Raw genomic sequence first — 27,517 nt, forward strand, 5'->3', positions numbered from 1 at the left:
ATTGAGAGTAAGAGCTAGGAACGACACCCAAAGTCTCCAACACATTTTAGAGGAATGGCAGTAACAGATCAATTTTAAATTAACGCTCACACATAGCTGTTCTGTCCAAAGCCTGCTTTGGATAAAAATATACATGAAACAAAAAATGGGCTTTAGCTTCAAAGAAGACTCTAAATGACTAATTGATAACTTCTTGTTCCAAAATAAGAATAACTATCCAGAGGCTCTGTTAAGCTTTCTTCTAACCCCTTTTCAGGGTATCCAACTGCCCACTGCTAGTGGATTCAAATGTGAAATAAAGTTGTGCAAGCACCTTTCTTGTTGTTAATGCTGAAAGTCAGTCAAGTATCAGAGCTGGACAATGCCTGTGGGTTTCTATGCTTTCAATTTTACTAAAGTCACTGAAAACAGTGGGTAAATCTTTTCTGAAAGACTACATCACCCTTCTCCCACCCGACTGCCATTTATTCTTCGTCTAGGAGGAGATAATGAACGTCAGAAGGAAATTGGTTCTCAAAACTTCTTTTTAACCTACAGAAACTCAACCTGTTTGGGAACTCATGCACTCTCATTCATACTTTTCTATGTTAGTATGGGTATTTAATAAATTTGGTAATTTGGATATATTCAAAAGGTTAATCCATTCTAGTTCAATCTTAACTATATTAATTATGTTTGTAAAACATAATTTTTTCAATGCATTCATTTGATGACATGTGAATTTTTTAAAAAAATATTCCGAGTAAGAATCAAAGAAGCATGGAACAACTCACAAGAAGCTTAAATATTTGTTCGTTCCTCACAAAAAACCATCTCCGCAGCAAACTGATTTTGAAATTAAGAGTTATTTCAAGACCAGTTTGTAGTAAAACATTCAAAAACTACTATGTGCCATTTTTTCTCCTGCCAAATACTGATATATAATTTAATGGCACTACTAATTTTACGCACGCCGCCAACAGAAAAACTGATGAGGGACTGTTGTAGAAAGCAGCCAGTGTACTGAGCTCCAACCATTTAAATAGTTAATTGTTTTGATCCAACTTGTCATATACAGAGTAAGTTATACTTAATGCCTGATTTTAAAAAAAACGGGGGGGAGGGATTGAGTTTATTTGATACTAAGGATGCACTTGTTTCTAAATAACCCATTAAGCCTGGAAAGAATGCTAGGCATAACATTCAGAAGACTAAAATAGCATCCCAAATAATTTGTATTTTTCCTATACTAGGCACCAACTTATTCCCCTATCCTCCACCTTTACAATAGTTGCAGCATAAAATAACAGGAAAAATAGTTTATTTATTCATATTTTAATGCACTTCATGTCTTGAAACAGGGAAGATATAAAATTGCCATTTCCCCCCAAAACTGGAAAACTGCTTTATAGGATCCATGCATTAAGTTTACATTTTTACTTCTTTAAGGAACAGCTGAATCAAGCCATTAAAGCCACACACACACACACTTGGGATATTCCTAGAGAATCTGAAAAGCAAATGGCTCAATTAATAGCCTACTAATCTAGCTATCTATATTCTAGTCTTTGCCTTCTATAAAGTAGCAGTGGATTTGATCAAAACTTAACTGATCTTACCTATTGAATCAACAAGACCAGTCAAGACTTAATTCTCATTCAACTGACTTTAAGTGCAACTTAGTGTAATTACACATTTCTGTTCATTTTAGGTTGATCACAAAGAGTATGTCACCAATTTCCCCAGAAGGAACGCCAAGAGACATATACCTATTATGTGAAATTCCTAATTACTCTACTTCTTTTGGATTAAACCCATCTTTTCCCTTCAATATCACACATTATATCATAAATGTTTAAAATGGGAATGTTCTACATATACCTCTAAGCATAAAGATGTTTTTGAACCACAGTGCATATTTCAGGTAACTCTAATGTTCTATTTCAAGCAATGCACATCTCAACAAATGCAATCAAAATGTAAAGTTTTAAAGAATAATACATTGTGTCTTACTTCTTCTGTGGTTGTTTTAAATTGCAGAACATATATAAAATAAGAATACATAATCTGTATTTTTATCACTGTTGGTTTTGAGCATAATACAAAGGATAATGATGTCCTAGCAGGATTCCCCCCCCCCTTTTTTTTAATAAACCATTTACAAATTTAAGTAATTTGACCCAAAACAGTGTGACATACAACATTCCATGTACAGCCTTTTGCTGACCTGGTTGAACGTTCTCATCATCCTGCCCAACCAGCAGCCCCTCCTATATACTTAAAAACTTGCTGTAGCTTCCCCATTGTTCTAGAGAGGGGTTGCAAAGTAGGTGAAGAATTTGTTCTGACAGAACCTGCTCTGTTGTCAGAGAGAAAAGGTTGGCTATAACACATGGAATTCAAATAGATCCAAAGTGGCTCAAATCCACATACTGCCATTTAAGGAGTATTATGGACAGAATTAAGGATATTAACCATTTTGCTCAACAGATTTTAATCAACATGAGGTATAAACACATAAAATGTACAGTTCACATACAGGAACATTTTTGCACTTCTGAAACACATCTCAGTCAGTTTCAATGCTAGACAGTCAGTACCTGTACCACACTGATTTTCTTTTCTGATTTGTGGAAATAATAAAGTCAGCATTTTCAATGTAGTGAGTTAGACTAGAATAATAAAATGTAAAAGTTAAAATGTCTCCCTTGTATTCTGATCCCCACACATTATTTCTTAACAATCTCAAGTGATTTCGCTTTAAAAGTAAGGTCAGCCACAGTATTTAAACGCCAGTTCAAAGGAATCATCTGGGAAGTCAAGTTCTCTTGTTTGAAATCTCTTAGGTAGCAAAAAAAGTTGTTTTGTTTTTATAAATATACATAAGCCAATAATTCACAGCCAAATATCCAGTTCTCTTTTTGTACAATGTCTGTGCAGAGTTAGAATCATCTGATTTTAAGTCTTGACATCATCCATTCAAGTCCTTGGCACAATCTGTAAAAATTTAAATAAAAATATAACTTTATTAACACAGACCATTTGTGACAAGACTTCAGATCATATCTAAGTTTCTTTAAATATATTAGGGTTCCCATTTTCAGAACTTTAAATGATATATGGAAATCGTGTAAACTTCACTAAAGTAAAGTGCTGTAGTTCATGACAGTTTCCATTTTGAAATCCAGAGACACATCCGTATCAGGGAGCACTGCCAGACTGTGAATCTATGGTTACAGTGCATTCAGAAAGTATTCAGACCCCTTTCACTTTATTCAATTTTGTTATGTTGCAGCCTGATACTACAATCATTCAAATTCATTTTTTTTCTCATTAATCTACACTCAGTACCCCATAATGACAAAGTGAAAACAGAATTTTAGAAATGTTTGCAAATGTATGAAAAAGGAAAAATTGAAATATCACATCGGCATAAGTATTCAGACCCTTTGCAACAACACTTGAAATTTATCTCAGGTGCCTCCCATTTCTCTTGATCGCTGCTGAGCTGTTTCTACACCTTGATTGGAGTCCACCTGTGGTAAATTAAATTGATTGGACATGATTTGGAAAGGCACACACCTCTCTATAGGCCTCACAGCTGACAATGCATACTGTATCAGAGCAAAAGCCATGAGGTCACAGGAATTGCCTGCAGAGCTTAGAGACAGGATTATGGCAGGGCACAGAACTGGGGAAGGCAACAAAAAAAATTCTGCTGCACCGAAGGTTCCCAAGAGTGCAGTGGCCTCCATAATTCTCAAATGGAAGAAGTTTCGCACAACCAGGACTCTTCCAAGAGCTGGTCGTCTGGCCAAACTGAGCAATCAGGGGAGAAGACCCTCAGTAAGAGAGGTGACCAAGAACCTGATGGTCACTCTGACTGAGCTCCAGAGATCCTGTGTGGAGATGGGACAAAGTTCCAGAAGGACAACCATCACTGCAGCCTTCCACCGATCTGGGCTTTATGGCAGAGTGGCTAGACGGAAGCCTCTCCTCAGTGCAAAACACATGAAAGCCCACTTGGAGTTTGCAAAAAAGCACCTGAAGGGCTCTCAGACTGTGAGGAACAAGATTCTCTGGTCTGGTGAAACCAAGATTGAACTGTTTGGCCTCAATTCTAAACTTAGAAGTTATGTCTGGAGGAAACCAAGCACCGCTCATCACCTGCCCAATACCATCCCAACAGTGAAGCGTGGTGGTGGCAGCATCATGCTGTGGGGGTGTTTTTCAGCAGCAGTGACTGGGAGACTGGTCAGGGTTGAGGGAAAGCTGAATGGAGCAAAGTACAGAGATATCCTCAATGAAAACCTCTTCCACAGCGCTCAGGACCTCAGACTGGGCCGAAGGTTCACCTTCCAACATGACAACGATCCTAAGCACACAGCCAAGACAACACAGGAATGGCTTAGGGACAACTCTGTGAATGTCCTAGAGTGGCCCAGCAAGAGCCCTGACTTGCACCCTATGAACATCTCTGGAGAGACCTGACAATGGCTGTCCACCGACGGTCCCCATCCAACCTAATTGAGCTTGAGAGGATTTGCAAAGAAGAATGGCAGAAAATCCCCCAATCCAGGAGTGCAAAGCCTATTGCGTCATACCGAAAAAGACTCGAGGCTGTAATTGCTGCCAAAGGTGCTTCAACAAAGTACTGAGTAAAGGGTCTGAATACTTATGCCAATGTGATATTTCAGTTTTTCTTTTTTAATAAATTTACAGACATTTCTAAAATTCTGTTTTCACTTCGTCATTATGGAGTAGTGTATGAGTGTAGATTAATGAGGAAAAAAATGAATTTGAACAATTGTGGTATCAGAGTGCAACATAACAAAATTGAAAAAAGTGAAGCGGGTCTGAATACTTTCCAAGTGCACTGTATGTATGTAATACTGGTGGAAACTAATTACTCAGATATCTTATTAATTATTTTTGTGCCAATTCTTAAAGTACTAGGGGTTCATTTTAATCATCCAAAAATAAAAAAAATGTTCTAAAGCAGGGATTTGGAATATTTTTTCAAATATGCTTCAAGGATGAAGCAATATGTATTACTGTGGCAGAGATTCTGTGATATCTTACAGTAATATTTTGTAGTGATCATATTATAGTACTGCATGATACTTATTAGTAAACCTTAGACTATGGATAAATATAATATATAAGGTAGGGATTTTTTTCCCTTTTCTCTCTTTATTTGGGTTTTTCTTCTCAAAGTTTAAAGTTTAAATGTTGTTTTGTTAATTGTGTGTGGGCTTTTTTTAGTGTACTAAGGTGTTTTGTCATTTTTTTCTTGCAATTTGTAAATAAAATGTATTAAATAAAAATTAAAACCCCCAATATTTCTTGATATTACCTTGTAGCTAACCTCCCAAGGCCATATGACAGCCACAAGTAACATGAATATACTATTATTTAGCTCCTTTGCCTTCATCATTCTTAGATAGTCAGGGTTACATCATGAACAGACTACCATAATCCATTCTACCTGAGGACATCCTTGAAGAGCATTTGGAATGTCAACTGCTAAAAATGTGTCAGCTAAGATTGCCAATGAACACACAGTAGCATGATCACATCACAACATACTGCATGTTGCCAACTGCTTTCTACACTCAATTCAGTAACTGCCTTAGAACCTGAATGTGACTGAAGTTCTTTAGCTTTGCCAGTTAAAACACAGATCCTGAACTCTTTCTTGGTTAGTATAATATCACAATTTCCCTTGCCAGCTCCCACAGTTTACCTACTGCAGACCATAAAACCTTGGAAGTTCCCAATGTTCATCTTTAAAACTGAGATTTAAATACACAAAACATTTCTATTGAAGAAAAACATACTGGCCATCATGTATTTGGTGCTATCACACTGACTTATTTATGGAGTCCTTGGTGCTCTCTGAGCTTGGTTGTTTGTTTGCAGATGTTTCATTACCTGACTAGGTAACATCATCAGTGCTAGTGAGTGTGGGGTTTGCTCCCTATTTATATACAGTAGCTTGCCCCTGCCAGTCTTGGTGGCATATGGTTTTCTCCTTTTCCTTTTTCTGGTGTTCCAGGTTGCTGCACTGTGTCTGTGCTCATCTGAATAAGGAAATGATGGCAAATTAGAAACACAAGTCAATCAAAAAACAACCCACTAACCAAGTGCTCCATTCCAAAGTAACAACTCAACCTCAGCTCCACAAAAGGAGCTGTGTAAGAACTTTATTCAGATGAGCACAAATGCGCTGCAGCAACCCAGAACACCAGAAAAAAGAAACAGACTGCCTATATAACATCTTCCAACAAAATGAATACCCCCGCAACTTTATCAAAAAGTGCCTGACCGCTCAATCCAACACAATACAGCACAACCAACACAAGCTATGAAAAGGGTAATACTGCAATACATCAAAAACATCTCAGAAACAACCAACAGACTCTTACAACAACACACCACCACCATAGCACACAAACCATCTAAAGCCCTCCAAAACATTTTAACTAAACCTAAAGACCCAGTAGCCCAAGAAGAAAAAACAGGAGTTATCTACAACATACAGTGTAAGGATTATAACAGCCACTATGTAAGACAGGCAGGCAGAAGACTAGCAGAGTGCATCCTTGAACACCAGCTAGCAGTCAGAAGACACGATGAAAACTCCTTAGTCTCACAAGAGATGGACAGACTCAACCATAGTTTCAGCTGGGAAACTGTGAGCATCCTAGACCAAGCTAAACCCCAAAACACTAGGGAATTCCTGGAAGCTTGGCATTCAGACAAATCAGCCATCAACAGACAAATAGAAATAAACCATATTTACACACCATTCAAAAGAGACAGCAAAAAGCTAAAAGGAAACAAAAAAAGACTAGAACACATCACCTCCAGCAGCCAACATCCAGATAATCAGCGATTAAACACCAGACAAAAAAATCAAGCAGAAAACAATACCGTAATCAAGAAACTACCAAGGAGAAAACCACACCCCCATCAACACTTGGCACTTGGCTATTGTATATATACAGGGAGCAAATCCCACACTCATTAGCACTGATGATGTTACCTAGTTGGGTAATGAAACAACCAAGCTCAGAGAGCACCAAGGACTCCACAATTAAACCTGAGCTACATACAGTATATCCTCTTCTATTCACTTATTTATTTCTGCATACCCTGGCATGGCCACATTACTTTATGTACTAGAACTTTACCAAAAAAGTATTCACAAACAAAATACTTCTTACCCTTCGCCAGTAAGAGCACAGCATGCCTGGATGTGCCACTGGTGATCTTTAATAGATGTTAGTTTCAGGAACTGAGAAATTTCAGCTACCGTCATGCAGTTTTTAACATCCTGTTTGTTAGCAAAGATGAGCAAGCCTGCTTTTTTCAAGTCCTACAGTAGGAAAAATATATCCTCAGTCTTCTTTCTTTCCTGTTATTCCACTAAACTGTTTTCTTTTTTTGCTGTATTTAACTCTTACATTTAAAATGATTTTAAAATACAGTAAACCAACACAGATTCTATGCAAAATCACACCAGAGCAGCCCCACATCAACCAATCAAAATTCAGCTAAAATAAAAGATCACTTCCAGCAATTCTAAGAAATGTTTAGATTTAAACTTTCTAAGGAGGTAATGAACCATAGTTATGGCACATTGTCAAGCATGTCTCTGTACATCCACATTTTTTATACAATGTAAGGATATAATTGTTCAGAGAATGTTGCTTGACAATTTGAAAATAATTGTGATGTATGCAAAACTTAAATACTAAAGACTTCTTAGAACAAAAAACACACTTTTGATATAAAACTTGATATTAAATATGGGGTAAGAGGAACATTAGCTTTGCTGTCTTTACAGCTATTGGTTTTCAAGCATTTGGGGTGGGGGGTGGGGATGGATAGAAGACTTCTTACCTTCAGTGCTTATGATTTCCAATGTAAATGCACTGGTATATCCCCCACCCATTTAAAATTTGCAAATGGGTAGCAAATCTGGCATCTACTTTGTCAGTCATATCAACTGAGTTTAACTTCATTAATATGGTGCTTAAAATATGAGCATTTAAAAACACCACTCTTTGATTTTTGATCCCACTATCAAAAATTATTTTGTAATGTCTTATAAAACCTTCCTTTCTTCCAACATAGCATAATAAAAAATAAATGAAGGAGAATCATTTGATTTCTTTTATATGGGACTTTTATCCTAATATATATAGGTACTTATCAGCCTTACCATTCAAATAAGTGCAATTAAATACCATATCCCTATTTTACACGACCATTTTATTAAAATCTACATGCTTTTACATGCATCTCTGTTACCATTTCCCAGAATACACTTACTTCACATAAACTACTATGATGACAATTTTGAAAATGAGAAGTATCTTCCTTTCCACTTTTCCTTTCTTTTTAAGAAATTTGGGGCTGAGTTAAGTTTTTTTGGAAAATATAAATACTAATTTCTACAATTACAATTTACTTATTTCCCTAAGTAACATGCAAAATCTTTGTAGTTTGTAATTAAAGAGTCAGACATAATAGATACTGTACAACTGTAAGAAATGTTATTAAATCTAAAAGTTCCCCACTCTGAGAGGAAAAAACTCATTTATTTTGTTTATGCGGTTCTGGAGGTGATTATCAACAAGGAATTATGATTGGAAACCAGTCACAAAACTTAAGCATCAACCTAGGAATTGTTTCTGCTTCAGTCTAATTAAAAAACCCAAAAAGTACTTACCTCATGTGCTAACATTTTATACAGTTCTTCTTTAGTTACAGAAATTCTTTCTCTGTCGGTGCTATCCACAACAACTATCACAAACTGTAAGAATCAGACACATTTGTAAATTAAAAATGTCCATACATATCTTGAATCATAAAGCAAAGAAAGACTGAGGCTGCCTCCATGAAATAATCCCTTATGAAAACATTAAGATAACATCAATTAAGACAATTATAATATTGCAAGAAATGTAATTTATGATGGCACACTAAATGAAGCTGCCCAATCCAACAAGGAGTTCTGTGTAATTTTCTGAGGAGTGTACCCAATAGGCAATCACCATGCTTTTGGCAACTGAATTCATTAGCAATTTTCTGCTGAATTTTAATATGCCATAATTACTGATCCAAATGCCCAATATAAGCAAATATTCTTAGAAATTTGTTAATGCTAGCCTCACATCCTTGATTTTTAAGTAGCGCTCAAGTTGCTATTGGTTTGTTTCTAACCTGGTAAAAGATTAATGTATTATTCCTGGCAGTTCCTTAATTTGTATTATTGATTTTAGCTTTTTGCTCAATGTGTTCCTTAGTTCACGTTGACCCGAAAGACAACGCTACTATGGGTCTGTTGCCTTCCACATCCCAAAAAGCTCCAGCCAGCTTAGCCAGCAGTGAGGGATGATGAGCACTCTTCATAATGCCATATTAGACTCTGCAATGAGGCTCCAGGACACAACAGTCCACTATTTGAAAGATGCTATTCAGTGCTTCAACTGGGTAAAGCTTATAAATAGTAGAGATAATTCCACAGCAGTCCCACTTCATGAAAGCCAAGGTATCATAGTTATCTATGTCTATTACATACAGGCCCAATGTATATGTTTCCCAAGTGTTTTCAAGAATTACAAATCATATGAATTACAGATACGTCCTGAAAAAAGATGAAAACCATCCTACTGCTCCACATATGCATGCATGCATGTACACAGATACACACACACACACACACACATATTCTATCTAGCTGAAGCCTTATCTACAGGTGGCTGTTGGTTCTGTCTCAAAATCTGCCCAATCATTTAACAGAAAAGTGAATTGTGAATTTAACTACTGAACTAATCTCAAAACAAGCACTTTCCCTCTAAAATATATTTACATCTATTTTAAATGTGGTATATACTGTACACTGCTTGCACAAAAGGCAATTGTTAACTCTAGAAATAGGCACTCTAGAATAGAAAGCAACACTGGATAGAACAACCTACAAGATCCATTAAATAATCCTGTTTTCCAGAAATTACCATGAAGGTAAGCACTTTTCAGTCTGGCTAATTTAAGTAAAAAAGTTCCTCTATTTCCTTTTAAAATCAACAAAGCAAATTAAGGATTCATATCTTAAAAGTTTTATATGAAATAACCCATAGCAATTTGTTTTACAGCCACCACATCTGGGCTGCAAAAATCCAAACCACCAATAAAAGGGAACAAAGAAAAAGTCTGCTACCATCTAAAGGTTGTCTATTTCAGATATGGTGCCCCTACTCTTAAAATTTCCCAATACAAGTTACACTCTTACCTCAGTGTTTGTATAATATGTGTTCCATGATGATCGAAGAGATTCTTGGCCTCCAATATCCCACATAAGAAATCGTGTATTATTAACTACAATCTCTTCCACATTGCTACCTATTGTTGGGGAAGTATGTACTACTTCATTCATAGAACTGCAAAAGAAAAAAAAAGGAGGATACATTTTCATTTCATCCTCTATGCTCCACATATATATAATTGACAATGATCTAAGTTATAAAAATCCACTTGCATTTATTACTGAAATATTTGCAATATAATCCTATGTTTTTCAACAGAATTCAGTTCTGAGTAACTGAGCATAGGATTACAACATAAATTTAAAGGTTTTTTCCCCCTTTGGTGTAACCATGGTTCTTGGTAACAGTCTTAAAAATAAGAATGTTTCATTCTACTCTTGCATCATAAATTAATAAAATAATTATGTGCCAAACATGATAGTGCGCAAAATTTAAATTTCCTTATGTAATGTGACATGAGCTTCAGCAACAATTATATTCTCAGTTGTTTTAAGATCAAAATATAACCTAGCATCTCCCTCAATAAAAATGCAGCCTCCAGCCACCCAGCCCTTTTTTTAATTGATCTGCCATTGAGTTATAGCCATGTCTGAAGGTATTATGAGTTAAGCCATTCGTGGAAATGTGTGAGGAATATTTTAGGAATGTTTCAGTCACATTTGCATGGAGCAGCTTTGAACTGTGTGAACCATAAACCTGTATTTCATAAATAAACAGCTATCCTGCCATGAGTGCAAAAGAAACTATGTTTCTCCTTTTCAACACGAACTTTCTTCATAACTGTAAACCTATGCAGCTAGATTTACAGAAAAAAATATCAATAATTAAAAACAAGAGTGAATGACCTTTAATTGCTGCAAAGACAGTATCTCCTTAGAGGCTACTCAGGTCTTAGTGACATCATGGACGTGTCCATGCAGGGGGGTTGTTTTTGTTTTTTTGCAACAGTGCAGAAGTAGTCTGCCACCGCTTTCTTCCAGGATGTTTTTGACCAAGCTTAGAATTGCCCCAGAATTTCCTGGTGTCCCTGCTTATGTTCTGCAACTATACAAGATGTGCTGCCAGTGCTGCCAGTTGCTCAGGTCTGGTTGCAGTATTACACTGGGGCTTCTTGGCGCACTGTGGATTTGGGGCTGCAAGAAGCCCCAGCGCTGCACTGCAGTGTGAAGCCCAGCCCCAACCTGGCCCAGCAGCACAGTGCAAAGCTGCAACCGCCCCAGCCCTGGCCTAGCTTGAGTCGCCCTTGCCATCCTGTACTCCAAGACCTCTGCCGCCCTGTGCTCTGCTGCCCCAGTTGACCTTCACTGTCTTCTTGCTCCTGCTGCTGACAAGGCGTGCCTGCCCTGGCTTTTTGCAAGGCAGCTGCTGGCCACATGAAGGGTCTTGTGAGGAAACTGCTGTGCGCAACCTGGGGAGTAAAGCCTTGTGCAGCCAGCAGCTGCCTCATGAAGGGCCAGGCCAGGCATGCTTGGTCAGCAGCAGGAGCAAGAAGATGGCAAAGGTTAGCTGGGGCGGTGAACTGCAGGGTGGCAGGGGGCCAAAAAGGCATACATGGGAAGAGACAGGTGGGCGGGGGTATTGAAGCACCCCTCTGGTTGTGTGGGTGGGCTGCCAAGTGCCCGAATTTTGATCACATGACCGTGGGGGTGCTGCAATGGACATAATTTTAGGGACCGGTTGTAAGGCCCTTTGTTCAGTGTTACCATAACTTTGAACGGTTGCTGAATGAATGGCCGTAAGTCAAGGACTACCTGTAAGCCCAGAAGCATACATGTTCATGAAAACAAAAACCCTGATAACAGAGAATACATAGCAGAAAGTATTTTGAGGGGAAGCAGCAAACATTGTTCAACAGGGCAAAAGACAGTACTGCCAGAAATTCAACAAAAACTTTATCCAGTAGAATTAATCTCAAAAAACAAATCATGAACAATCCTGTGACCACCTTTGAGATATCAGAAGCTATCAAAAAGACTAAAATAGGGAAAGCCTCCGGACCAGATGGATTAATGAGTTCTTATTATAAATGTTTTGGAGATGAACTGTTATTACCACTTAAGCGGGTGATGAACTCTATTTTAGGGGGCTCAGCAATACCAGAGAATTGGAAGGAAGCTAATATAGTGTTATTGCCAAAAGAGGGTCAAGATCCAACTATGACTAAAAACTACAGACCAATTTCTTTGTTAAATAACGATTATAAGCTCTTTACTAGCAGAGAGACTGAAAAAGGTTTTATCAGACTTTATACATGAAGATCAATGTGGCTTCTTACCTAAAAGACAACTGAGAGAAAATGTAAGAATTGTACTAGATATAATAGAATATTTACAACATCATAATGAAAAGCAAGCAGCACTGATTTTTTTAGATGCAGAGAAAGCTTTTGATAGTTTGAACTGGTCATTCCTGTTTAAAGTTTTGGAAGATATGGACTTTGGCGAGAACTTTCTGCAAGGGATTAAATCAATATACACTTCCCAAAAGGCAAGTTTTATTATTAACGATGAACTTACAAAACCATATGAGATACAAAAGGGGACAAGACAGGGTGGTCCCTTGTCACCTCTATTTTTTAATTTTATTTCTAGAAGTGTTAAATAGAGATATTAGACAAGATGTGAACATAAAGGGTTTACAAATCAAAAAAGAAGTTTTCAAATTAAGAGCCTTTGCAAATGATTTAGTTTTGATTTTACAGGAATCTCAAAATGGAACTGAAGGTTTAATGAAGAAATTGAAAGATTTTGGTGCACTTGCTGGATTTAAGGTAAATAGACAAAAAACAAAGATGTTGGTTAAGAATATGACTATGAAAGATCAAGAAGTATTGATGAAGAAGTCTGGCTTCAAAATAAAAAAAAAGTTAAGTATCTGTGAGTTATATTGACCAATATGAATTATATGTTATATCAAAATACTTATGTTAAAGTCTGGAATGATATTAAAAAAGATGTATTAAGATGGGGTAAACTGCAGCTGTCATTGTTAGGCAGAATTTCAGTAATTAAAATGAATGTTTTTCCTAGAATGCTTTTTCTTTTTCAGACAATATCGATATTGACAAATGACGTACCATGTAAACAATGGCAGAAAGATATTTCTAAATTTGTGTGGCAAGGTAAAAAACCAAGAATAAAATATAAACTTTTACAGGATGCTAAAGAAAGAGGTGGGTTAGGTCTTCCAGATTTAAAGTTATACTCTGATGCCTGCGGTCTGCTATGGATGAAAGAATGGATGACTTTACAAAGGAAGCGGTTATTGGACTTAGAAGGACATGAGTTAAGATTTGGATGGCATGGATATTTATGGTATGACAAAGTGAAAGCTAATATTGATTTTAAGAATCACTTCATTAGACATTCTATACTGAGAATCTGGAATAGATATAAGGCAAGACTGTCTCCAAAAATTTCTCTGTGGTTGTCACCCCAGGAAGCTTTTTATAGAAGAGAAATGACAGTTAAACAATCATGGTTGATGCACGCAACTTTATTATTGTTTTCTGAAGGAGAACCTAACCTGATTTAGAATTGGAAGGTTTTGTTTGCCAATGGTTTACATATGCACAGTTGCTGGAAAGATTTAAACTAGGTAAGGAAAGCTGTGAATTTACCATTGAGAACACTGAGTTTGAATATGTTTTGTGTAATGATGAACATCTTATTGCTAAAATGTATAAATTTTCATTAAAAATGAATTTGGAAGATGAATATGTTAAAGATTGTATGGTTAAATGGGCAAAAAACTTTGGATATAACATAATGTTAGTCCAGTGGGAAAATATGTGGAAAAAAGGGTTAAAGTTCACTCTCAGTTACACATTGTAAGAAAATGTCTATAAAATGATGTACCATTAGTATTTGATACCAGATAAGTTGTCAAATATGTATAAAGGAACCTCAAATGTTTGTTGGAAATGTAATCAATGTGAAGGTAAATTCTATCACTTATGGTGGACTTGTGAAAAGGCTAAGAAATATTGGAATATGATATGTATTTTTATTCAAAAGATATTGAAAATAGACTTGCAATTGAAACCAGAGACTTTTCTTTTAGGTATGATGGATAAACAAATGGAAAGACAACACGGAAATTTCTTTCTTTATACGATAACTGCGGCAAAACTCCTATACACGCAAAAATGGAAGGATTTACAAATACCTACTGCTGAAGAATGGATACTAAAATTAATGGAATTGGCGGAGATGGCGAAACTTACCCCTCTCCTCAAAGACAAGGCACTGTCTAACTTTGTCTCTAATTGGAAACCACTCTTAGACTTTTTGCTTGATACTCAAAAAAATCCAATTTTGATTTTGGGATTTGCTGATTGATGTTATACTTATAGAAATATCTTGAACAAATTATATGTATTATCCAAACAGATTGATTTTAGGAATCTTCTTGAATATTATATTAAAAACTGTTTTTACTATGTAAACATTTAGATATTAGAGTAAGAGGTGAACATATTCTGTATCTATACCTGTACCAAGGAAAGTCGGAAGCTACTCTTTCTTTCTTATGCCCCCCTCCTTCCCTGTCTTTTTTTTCTTTTTTTCCCTTCCTTTTTCTTGATTTTTCAGTATTTTAACTTTTTTGAAAACATAATAAAACTTACAATAAAAAAAAAATCCAGTAGAATTTGTCCATTAAATATGAAATTTGGTAAACTAAAGTCCATTAAAACATGAATTTTAATGCATATAAATAGTATGATGGTAATACATAAAATTATGAATATTAATAGATAGACATGTTTATTTCTAACAACACTAGAATTCAGATGCATTCAAAGAAATTGGACAATGGTGCATTCAAGAGAAACTCAACAAAATTCTTCATTAGAAAATTAGTTTTGATGGATTTTTAAAGGCAGTTTCAAAGAAAAGTCCTGTCAATCATCATATATTTATCACTGGGGGTTCATATAAGTGAAGTAATCCAAACAACTAACTAGAGTTGGCCACCTTCACTGCTAGAAAGTACACAAGGGGATTTCAACCTATTGCTGTCAGAAGCAGCATTTTAAATCAACAAGGTAATTCAAATCACTTGTTCATGCCACTTCATACTTACAATTGATAAAGAATTGTAGTTTTTCCTGCATTATCAAGCCCAACAATTATCACTTTATGCTCTGCAAGGAAAAAAAAAAGACTTAGTTGAGCATATAGTCATGTTTCATGCCCCACACACCCTTGCCACTGGAAAAACTGCCAGGAGCTGATGGGAAACCCATCCCAAAATATCTGGAGGTCACTAGGCTGCCTATCTCTAGTCACACATCCAATAATTTATCATGATTCCATAATCAACCATTTTAATTATCTTTACTGTATACTGCTGTGACCCCTAGGATAGAAAGACAGGTTTCCAATGCCTGAAACAATTACTATTTATATATGCTATCCTTTACAAGGTAGCTGTTTTAGTGATGATACAACATATACGCTCAGTTTCTAACTGATTAAGGATATGTTTTGCACTAGCTGAATTTTCTATTTCCTTCAGGTCATAAATGGATATATCAAAGGGTTTTATGTAATATTTTATAGAGATGCAGGCAACAAATGTGACTTGAGTTCCATAAATAAATCTACAACAAAAAGTCCATCAAGAAGAAAAAAACAGAAAAAAACATGCTTAACACAGACACTACTTCTCTCCCTGGCAATTATTTCTATCTCTGTTCATATAAATCATGAGAATTTGGAACAGAGAACTTCAGTCATATTACATCACTACATTAAGACCACTTTGGAAACTAACTTTCAAACACATTACAACAATGTATACACATTGTATACACATTACAACAATGTATACACCGCCCTATCCCAGGTCTCTGGATGCTTTTTGACACAGAAATGATTATCATATGGCAATGTGTCTTTGAATTAATTAACTGGCTTCAACTGGCAATGGTATGTGTGTTTTACAAGATGTCAATAAGAAATCTACTTATATGATAATGTACGAGCAATACTGGATAAACTAGACTGTAATTGCCCAAATTCCCTAGTTAGAGAGACTTTAACTAACTCACAAAGCATTTTGAAAATTGTACAGAATTCAGAATACCTTGATATTATCAGTTTTATTTTGTTTTCTAAATGAGACTCAAACAGCTAACACATGTAGAACACAAAATGTAAGCAATTTTTTTGTGTTTTCAACTTTATTCTTTGAAAATGTATTCCACATATTATTATGAACTTTAATTTACTTTCTGAAGTTCTTCAAATATCAAATTATAAGTATACATAAAATTCTACAGAACCAGCAGCAGGTACAAAAGTGTGATAATTATATGTATAAGACACAAGCCCTGACAGTTATCATTCAACACAATTTAGCACTACAAGGATGGACTGCAGAAGGACTACCACATCTATAACATGGCCACAAAGTGCAGTTTTAAAACTTCTTTTAATTTTAGATTAAATGCAGCTGGTTGTGACACCAGAATCTGCACAAATTCCAGTTACTATCAACTATGGTTTATGGTAATGTTTGTAAACCATGTTTTGCAAATTTTCTGGTTTTACTATCTCTCATCAAGATTAATCACATTTTCAAGTTTGGAAACAACACTCATCTAAAAAAGAATCCAAGTTTGACTGACGAAGGTAGTATATAAGCCTGAGAGTTATTGTGGCCCCATAGTACTGAACTGTAATTTAATGTCACATTCAAATTGAAGCAATAATAATTCTAACACGTAAATACACCACACTAGTTCATTTATTCTGAGTGTTGGTAGAAAGCTTTAGGGTAGGTGTTCAATTCACATTATTCTCTATCCATGGAGCCTCAATTCTTTCCCCACAATGTGAATTGAGAATTCAACCTAGAAAACACACAATGAAAAATCATTTGTACCAAGCATGCCATTTTTTAGATATTCAGATAAATTTTCTACTGAGGTTCTCTTCATGTTAACATTAAAAAAAATGTTAGAATTTTTTAAAACATTAGATTAAAAGCAACTGCATTGCTCTAAATAGGGAATACATGAACATCAGTATAATTTACTTTTAAAAAGTGGCAGCACTAACTCCAAATAGGATCCATGTTGAAGTTTTTATGATTATACAGATATTTTCCAATGAAATTGAATAATAATTCAAAGGTAAGATTAAACAAAAGTCTTTATCAGCTTCAGTTTCCTCAACCAGAAATTAATATATCTGAAATGGCAAATTTTCCCTCAGACAAGTTTCAGTTAACGATTTCCTTCTGACAGATCTATTACAGGCAGAATTATATCAGACAACTGCTTTTTCATTGACTGCTCTTATATGTGCACAAGAGTCACAATGGAGAAAGAAGCAATTCAAACATAATATTTATTATTTCCACACACTGGTTTCCTGTCTTGGTTATATGTAAAAGATGCTACTGAACTGGACTGGAGCAGGATGGATTTGTTAGTACTTGGTCTCAAAGGTTTCACAAGCAGCACTTGCTTGAAACTGAGAGGTCCCTAAGCCATCCAAAGACTGTGTGCATGCTGCTATGCCCTCTTTCCCCATTCCCAACTCAAATCAAGAAGCAGCCTTCTTCTCTCCCAACAATAGAAGGCCCCCTGTGAAAGAAGGCAAGTACCAACACTCCAATGGTACATAGCTAGAGAAAGCAAACTGCCCAAATTATTCAATTGTTTTATCCCACGTTTGTTTCTTAAGATATGTAACATGGTTCATACACATGGTAAAACTATCAATTTTCTTTTCCACTTTTAACTAATGGCAGTTAGGTAGTGGCCAAGTTCAGATGGTCCCATTTTGGCTTATAAATCATAGACCCTCTCCACAAAAGCCATAATTACCCATATTATTCTGTTTTGCCCAAATTAGCAGCTTCAGAATAAGCCATGATATTAAACCATTTTGATTTTTATTTAATCTAGGTTATATGTTTTATCTCTAACAAACCAATTTTTAAATGGCAACACACCCATGTTGGGAGGTTTGGCAACCTCATAAAATGGTTTCTTATTGTTTTCTTCTGGAATGTTTTTGTTTTTGTTTTACTTCCCAGTCTAGCCTACAGCCCTGATATTTCTTGGTGGCATCCCTTCCATATACTAATGAGTTCTGGCCCTGCTGAGTTTTCTTAGATTAGCCAAAGGCGCTTAGATGCTGCCACTTACATGGGCAAAAAAAAATATCCTCAGCTCAAACTCATTCCAGATTCCAAAACAATAAAATGAGGGTGAGCATCCTGTGAGCCCCCCAAACTGTAATTTGCATTTGTTTTATCCAATATAGCCAAAGGTGAAGGACACTGGGAATGGTAATCCAGAAATATATGTATGGCCCTTGGTTTCTGAACCTGTGTTAAACAAGAAGTAAAAAGTCTTTAAGTGACTAGAACTGACTTAATAACTGCTTATTTCCATATGAAATAATCTTAATTTTTCTCAAATAATTGATGCAAAAGTCCTAAACATACAGTCTGACAAGTATTAAATGCATTCTTTAAAAAAAAAAAAAAAACCTAGCTTGCTAGATATTTCCTAATCATTTGTGGTTATCCTTGTCCAAACAAAGATATCTAACTACAGTGTTCCTGCTTCCTATTTGCATTATTTGATTATACATGGATTGGTTTCTGATAAAAGGCAAGATATTTCAGCTTCTGTAAAATATGGCTATCAGATCTCTCTACCTCAAGCACTATGATTAGATTTCACCAGGCAATTCTTGCCTGAACTGGCTTCCATTTTATTTCTAAACCCTATTTACATTCCTGCTGGAATTAACTTAAACTTACTTGGCAGAAGGTAAGTATACCTTATCCCATATGCATCTACCCCAGGCCTGCACAACATGAGGCCTGCCAAAGGATTTCATGCGGCCCACATTGCTCATGAGCGTGAGGTCCAAAAATGCAGTATTTTTTTTTTAAAATAAAGTTTCCGCGACAAACTGTTGCAGGGGTGATTTCCGGGAGATAACCAATCAGTGCTCAGCCTGTGAGCGCTGGCATGTTATGACGGCGACGACGGCGGCAAAATTACTCACTGAAGCAGCTCTGGGAGAACGGCCATTTTGATAATTGTAAATTTTACAAGACTAATACCTTTGTAAAATGGATGATCAAAAGAAGCAGAAGATCAAATCAGAACATAGAGTGTTTAATCTGGAGTGGACAAACAGATACTTGTTTACATACACTAGAGACAAAATATTGTGCCTTGTTTGCCAAGACATAATGGCCGTTCCTAAGGAATACAATCTGTGTGGCCATTTCGAATCAAAACATCCTGATTTAGCCAAATTAGACACCAAAGAAAAACAAATTAAAGCGTCCAAATTGTTGAAAATTCTCAGTGGGGAACAACAGTTTTTCAAGAAAGTACACTCAGAAAATGAGGCAGCTACTAAGGTTATTTTTCCGATTTCTAAAGAAATTGCTGCTGCTGGGGAGTCTTTTACTGAAGGTTACTTCATAAAGAAGTGTTTGTTAATTGCAGGTTCTAGATTATGTCTCAATAAAAAAATGCTTTTGAGAATATAAGCTTGTCCTGTATGACTGCAGTGAAGAGCCAATAACTTTAACGATCAGTTAAAACAGAAGGCAAACAAATTCAGCTATTATTCTTTAGCAATGGACAAGAGCACTGATTTGAAGAATACCGCTCAACTTCTAATTTTCGTTCAAGGTGTTGATGACAACTTTGAAGTAACTGAGGAACTGGCTTGTTTGTACTCCGTGCGATGTCAAACTACTGGAAAAGAAATTGCAAATCAAGTGAACAAGTGTGTAACTGAAAAGTTACGCATAACATTTGAAAATATAGTGGTCATTTGCACTGATGGCACTCATCTATGTGCGGGAAAAACCTTGGTGCAGTAACTCTTGTTGAAGAGTTTGCTGGCAAAAAAATAACCAAGTATCATTGCATTTACATTGGCAAGTGTTATGCAGCAAAGTTTTAAATTTCGACCATGTAATGTCAGTGGTAGTTTCCATTGTAAACTATATTTGTTCAAGGGGACTGAAGCATAGGTCATTTCAAGCATTCTTGAAGAGGCTGATGCCACCTGCAATGATGTACTCTATCATACAGAGGTTCATTGGTTGAGCCGTGGAAGAGTATTGCAACATTTCATTGCTCTCAAGGAAGAAATCGTTCAATTCTTAGAGAATGACTCAAAAAAGTTCCCAGAGCTGCACAATGAAGTTTGGAATAATGACATTACAGGTCATCTAAATGAACTAAATTTACAGCTTCAAGGGAAAGTCCACTTATTTTTCACATTCTTGCAACAGTAAAGGCTTTCAAAACGAAACTCAGGTTATTCAAAAGCCAACTGACAAAAGGAGAAATGTGCCACTTTACTATGTGTATGAAACATATTCCATTGTGTAAGCATCCCAAGTTAGGAGAAAAATATTCAAACAACATTGAACTTTTGATCCAGGAGTGGATCAGAAGACTGGCATTGTCCAAAGAAGACATTAAATTTAAGTTAATTGAAGATCCTTTCTCTGTGGATCCACAGGAACTCCCTGCACATTTATAGGTAGAGGTTATTGAAGTTCAGTGCTCAACAGTTTATCGAAATAAACACAGAGAAACCAAACTTCAAGACTTCTACAAGAGTTTGGGCAAGGGAAAGTTTAAAAATCTGCTAGATGGTGCCTTACAGGTTTTCAGAATACTCAGGAGTACCTACATATGTGAACAAACCTTCTCCATTATGAACTTGAATAAAAACAAGCAATGATCAACTCTAACCGATAAACAATTGGAAGATATTTTGAAAACATCAATTTCAAACATGATTCCAGAGTACAATAAACCGATTGCTGACAAGAAGTGTAATACATCCCATTAACGAAAAGTAAACGGTAAGAAAACCTTAAAAATATATTCAAACTTACCAAAGTAATTTTTTTTCTTAATAAGTCTAATAATTGAAATTTCCCCTTTTTATAATATGGTTTATTTTATTTGCAAAATAGTTTAATCATTAATTATACTATAATAATTATAGTACAATTAATGATTAAACTATTTTGCAAATAAAAAACATTATTATCCTATTATTATAACTTTACTTGGAAAGTAAGGCGCTAAAAACCTATCTGCAGCCCGAAGAAGTTTAGCCTATTTAATTTCAGCCCTTACCTACTGCCAAGCTGTGCAGGTCTGATCTACCCAGTATAGATACAAAGGCTTTCCTTCAAATGTCTTGGACTGATCTCTCTAGGTAGCTTTCTTGGTGGCCATATTATTACTTTTTGTTACTAGATTAATATTTTCTCTTTCCTCAGGCAGTCTAATAATTTAATACCTAGATTTGGGTCCATTGGTGTGGTTTTTAGCTTGGTATTTAACGGTAAGGATCTAGTATTGTGTTTATTATGATATCCTAGATGCATTCATTTGTTGTTTTATACTGTGCACAATTTTATTCATCTATGGTAATTTTACTGTATTTTGTTTTGAGTTTATTATGTTATCATTCTGGAGAAGGTTGTTAAGAGTCAACACTAACTTGATGGCACATAATTGGGCTATTAAGTTTAACTGCATTGTAATATATCTAAATAATGTAGCCATTTAATAAATAACTTTTTTTATTCTAAAAATAGAACAACAACCATGGTGCAAAAAATGCAATCATAGCAGTTATTACATGACTGACAGGATATGTGCAATAACCACAGGAGCTAATTTGTCTCAAATGATAGTTGCCTCCTAAGGGAAAGAAATGATGGCTAAGACAATAACACAGGATGTTTAATTAAGGATTAAGTCTTGTTCTGCAAGTCCCAAACATCTGAACATTTCCTTTCAACTCTAAGCAAAACTCAAGGCATCATTGGTCTTCACCTGTCTAACAATAAGAAACATATTTTATTTGTATATGTAACAACTAACATTATCAGAATTTGTTTTCTGTAAGTCTGAGAAGCATCCAAGTAATGGCTGAAATAAGTCAACCTTACAGTTTCAAAACAATACATAAGCTGTCTATGTACCCAGTACACACATAAAGTGGAACTCATATTTGCCCAATTCCTCCCCTATTAACTAAGCTCTCATTACAGCATTTCAATTATTGATGAAGCTGTCTCCTCTGCTCTCAGAGTTGGTTTCAGGTGTCACCTGCTCAAATAACACAGCTCAAACCCTGCAAGAAGCAAACAGGATGTGTTTTTTTTCCCCTAAGTACACAAAAGTTGGAAACCAAAAACTAAAAGACAACCAAAACTAATCTCCAGAATTCTGTAGATAAGATAAATATTAGAAATTCTCTTGTCTAATTCTTACATACCCTCCCTTTGAACTATTTCCAAATGTTCTTCAAGCTTCTTAAGTTTTCAGAGGAAATTGGGTATTTGGCAAACAAATGTAACTGATATTATTTCACAGTTTGTTAAACTACACAATTAATAAAAGTTAATACTATACTATGATTCTTACACTATTTTACATTTAATAAAGGCTAGAGGATACATTTTTTAACTTAAAATGATATTTTGAATAAAACATCAAAACTAAGGCTCTGTACCTTTATCCAAATATTTTATTAAACTGCACACCTGTAGCAAACCCAAATTTACCACTTTGCCCTAAGCTGAGTGCCCACCTAAAAAAAAAATGTTATATCTTACATCACATATTGATAAATCTCTCTCTTGCCATCCATTCAATCACCACAAATTATCATTTTGGCACACTTAGAAGAATATTTCACATAAGAATGTAAAAAATATCCTGCTGGATTTGACCACAGGCCTAACAGTCCAGCAAGATGTATATGGAAAGCATACAACTAGCAAGCAAGGATGATAGCACCCTCCTCCTAGTATTTTAAACAGTTTATAATACACAGTTTTCATGACTGACAGCCTTATCTTCTACAGATTTACCTAATTCTCCTTTAAAGTCATTCAAGATAGTGGCCATAACTACATTTTGTGTGCTAGTATGAGCTCTAGGTTTAATTATGTGGACTATGAAGAAATTCTTTGCACTACAGGTTTATTCAAAGCATTAGGGAGGTGATTTGCAATACTTGGAGGGCTGATAAATCCATGAAAAAGTGAGTGTTCTTCTGTGAAGACAGTCATTTGTTCAATAGCCACATTGCTTAGCATACAAGCCATTTCTCTTTTTTAAGAGGAATGCTTCTGTTAACTTGTTACTATCTCTGTGCATCCCTTAGTCTCATAAGCTGCAGTGGTGAAATATAACATTTCTCTCCTTTTTGTTTCTCGAACAACTAAGAATGTCCCAAAACAAGATTTCCAACCACCTTCAGTCTTTACTTCCTACATTTAAGCCAATATGGGAGGCATTCTGGGAAAGAAAGAGGAAAATCATCACTTCAGACATCCAAAGTTTTCAAGACTAAAAGTATGTAATCTTTAAAAAAAAAAAAATCACAGGTAACAGCAGGCTGCCACAAGTGCAGAAGATGGTTATAATAGACATAGTGACATGCAATGCTACTATACTGACTTTTCTGATATTGTTTTGTTTCAGATTCCTTTTTTAATGGTCCCTAATAGAGAATTTGCATTTTTCACAACAGTTCTACACAGTATTCATCAGGCTATCCAACATAGCCCAAAAAGCCTCTTCTCATTAGTCACTGTCAGCTCAGATTCATCAATGTATATGTTAAACTAGAAAATACTTACATTTTTCTTACATTTAACTGGTATCTGAATACACATTCTTCTAAGTTCTAAGAGGTCTTTTTAGAATCCTTGTCTTAGTTTTTTACTTTAACCTAAATAATTGGTTGCCATCTATGAAATTGGCAACTTCACCGCTCACCTCCTGACCTGACTTCATATTGTTATTCCCTGCTTTCCTCATCAATTGCCCAGCCAGGAAAGGAGCTCTGTTCTTTTCCCCTCCTTGCAGTTTGTTTAGTCGCCTTTGGTGAAGGACCCTGTTTACCTAGACTTTAAAAGGCTTTTGACAGTAGGTACTGTATCCCTTCCCCAAGGTCAAAAGATTGTTCCATCCTTTTCTAATCACTCAAATAGTATTTCATAAGTACTTCCTGACAATACTCAATTTTTTAAAATTGTCCTGTAAGATTACCTCAGCAATATCTTTCCCACAGTCACCTCATACATTTAAAGCACAAACATCTAAAAAGAGCCACATGAAGGGAAAACACCTATTTACTCTGTTCCCTTCCACCCATTTTATTTTGCTTTACACACAAAGCTAAGAGAAGGAACAAAAAAGTTTCCCCAACAAGGAAAAAAACTTATTTTATTTACATTTTACATTTCTATCCCACTTTTCCTCCATCTCGGAACTCAAAGTAAACTACAGGCTGCCTTTCCCGGAGAGTTGTTCTCTCCCCCCATTAGGCCTAGCAAGTTCGGGACATCACGATGTATTCCATTTCAATGCCAGCCAATATTTGTTTTACGGAAGCAAGCCTGACTGACTTCAGCAGCATTGATCCACGAACAGCTCTGAAGGTTCTGACTTGGAGGGAGTCCGGCTACGGGGCACACATAGAGCTAGCTCTACCCGCTCTTCCCCAAAGTGGTGCTAGGTGTTTCCCAGGCGCGTTGCACTTCAGCTCCCATAACCCATCAGCCAAGGCCAGGAGGCGCTGCTGGGTGGGCGAAGCCCAAAGCACCCGATTGGAGAAGGTTTCCGGAATTACAGGCCGAGTCTTCCTCGGCCTCCCGATGCCGGGAACTGGACGTGAGACTTCCGAGGCAAAGCACCCTCCTCCCCATGAGCAACAAGCTCTTCTTTTTATAGTGGTCGCCCTGGCCGCCCGCCTCCCCCACGGCCTTCCTTCTCACCCTGGTGGTTAAACAGCCTCCATATCCGGGTAAAGAGGATTCCCATGCTCAGGCGGCCGAAGCTCAGGCTGCCCCCTGGCAGCTCCCTGCGCCCCGCGGCCTCAATCTCGGTCTCCGCGCTCTTCCGCCCGGGCCCAGCCCGCGGCGGTTCAATCTCGGGCCCAGCGCCCCGGCAGGGCCCCGTCGCGAGGAGGAAGAGCAGACAACAGGCACGCCGGCGCGGACGAAAGGAAGCGGCGCAGGCCCCGCGCCCTCGAGGCTGTCGTCGTCGTTGTCACCCGCAGCAACGCCACCGCGCGCCCCTGGCCGCTCCTTACGGACATTGCCGCCGGCCTTGCCGCAACTTCTTAAGGGCCTCCTTCTTACGCTTCGCTTTTCCAGGCCTCAGCGGTCTTAAGGGAGAGGATGCAAGCGTAGAATGAGCCTCGTCGGACACCGTCCAGGAGACACGGAAGGCGCGCGCCCGCACGATTTTACCGGCCCACGGGCGCTTGCCCGCGCCCGCGTCCCATTCTGATTTCCCTGCGCGCCAGCAGTCTTGCTTTTTCGGATAAGAGGACAGACGGAGCCAGCATATAGTAGGCGGGGCTAGAGAAGAGGAACGCTCATTGGCGCGCTGAGTTCCTCGCTCATTCTCTGACTGACTATATGAATCTAGAAAAGTGTGGTTTTTTTCAATTAACTCCATCCGCGTGCCCGCTTCGTGACTGGATAAGTGTTCCTGGGCGAAGCTTTGGCAGAAGCGGACAGGTTCCTTTACAACTGTGTTTGGGGCGGCTGGGAAGAGCGATGGTGGGCTGAGGAACGTCATTTTGTAAAAAAAGGAGTAGAGCTCGATTTTTGCCGGTTTTTTGGCTCTGTCACTTTTGAAAGGGAGCGGGATTTTGTTGAAAACAAAGGCAGATCCTCTAATCTTACAATTTTCAGAGCAGCTGCTCCTTCGGTCCTTGTATAACACAGATCTCGAGGCTTAGAGAAAGAGATCTGGGAATATATAGGTCTACAGATTAATCTATACAGTAGGATATAGTTCTAAAGCGACAGATCCGTGTATGAGCTGCCCGACTTCAACTCAGAGTCATACACGTTTTATTTATTTATTTGCTAGACTTGTTATCCCACCTTCCGTTCAGAAGGCAGTGTGTCACAAGTGGACTCAATTCCTGGCCACCGTGTGGACTTTGGGTGTCCTTCATTTTCTCCAAGGTTTTCACCCGTCTTTCTCTGTAAGCATTGCAGAGCTTGTTCTAGAAACCACTTACATCATTTTGTCTTTGAAAGTTGGGTAATATATTTCCCATTTTGTTTTTTATGCCACATCTTGTCTCTTCCCATAGGCCTTCAGTTCCTTTTCAGATTTTTCCATAAATCGATCTTATATTTTGACTTTACATCCTCTGCCTTGATATACTACTCTCTTTAATTTTCCAAGTTGAGCATCTGCAATTCATGATCTGTTCTGAAAACTGCATGGGAAGGGTCCTGGCTGGCTGGATTGTACTTCTTCATAATTTGTTTTCTATTAATTAGTTGATTTGATTCCAATCTGGTGATGTCCAGGTATAGAGTTTGTGCTTATGTTACTCAAAGCAGGTATTAGCAATGAACAAATAATTCATTTAAACAATTTAATTAAAATCTTCCTCTAATTCTAGGTTGCTCCATTTCTCCAGTTTTTGCATTGCACTAATTACTACATTATTAGTAGTATTTTGTCCTCCTAGAAGATCCTTCTTGCAAATTGTTAAAGACTTCTTTAGTGTTTTACACTACTGCATTTGTAGTAAGAGTGAGTATATAGTTGTATACCACTGAGATTCAACAAATATCCACTAATTCTGAAAGATATGACCCATTTACGGGGAAATAGCTGACTAAATACTTAGCTATCTGCTTTTTGTGTGTCACTGTCACCCCATTCCTTTATGTGATCTCATGCCCCAAACTATATAACATGTATTACTGTAATTTGATGTGGCCTATTTTGGTCTATCTAGGTTTACTTATTTCTAAAACATACAATCAATATACTTCATTTCCACTATGACAATTTCAAGTGTTTCTTAGTTCATGCTTCTCACATACTATTCCTATCATATATGTCCTTTCATTACTGGCACCATCAAAAACCAGTCTTCCTTGCAGCTTTGCTCTGGCCATGTCATTGCTGTCAGATCTCTTATAAAGGTCCTGTGCCCTTTCCCAGTCATTCTGAAATTTGGGGATGGGGGGGAGGGGAGCAGGTTAGCATCTGGTACCCAATTTGCCTAAATGCTTCAGCCAAGTCTATACAGAATGCTGCATTTTTTTTTATAGAAATACAAAAGTGGGTTGCCATTTCCTTCTTCTGGGTTTGATTTTGAAGTTCCTCCTCTTAAGGATTT

At 36.9% G+C, this 27,517-nt stretch overlaps 1 protein-coding gene across 1 annotated transcript; it reads right to left on the reverse strand.

The window, feature by feature from the left end:
- Positions 1-25,718, reverse strand: ARL5A (ARF like GTPase 5A). Its single transcript, XM_007427360.4, has 6 exons — positions 25,134-25,718; positions 15,402-15,462; positions 10,283-10,430; positions 8,720-8,803; positions 7,209-7,360; positions 1-2,976 (listed from the first exon to the last, which is right to left on the reverse strand). Exons 1-6 carry the CDS (start codon positions 25,177-25,179, stop codon positions 2,928-2,930), a joined length of 540 nt encoding a protein of 179 aa, XP_007427422.1. The 5' UTR covers positions 25,180-25,718; the 3' UTR covers positions 1-2,927.
- Positions 25,719-27,517: the final 1,799 nt, after the last annotated feature.

This window comes from Python bivittatus, unplaced genomic scaffold (assembly GCF_059951505.1).
Source record: "Python bivittatus isolate LINGU-HERP-01145 unplaced genomic scaffold, Pbiv_v1 ctg000480_np1212, whole genome shotgun sequence".
NCBI lineage: Eukaryota > Metazoa > Chordata > Lepidosauria > Squamata > Pythonidae > Python > Python bivittatus.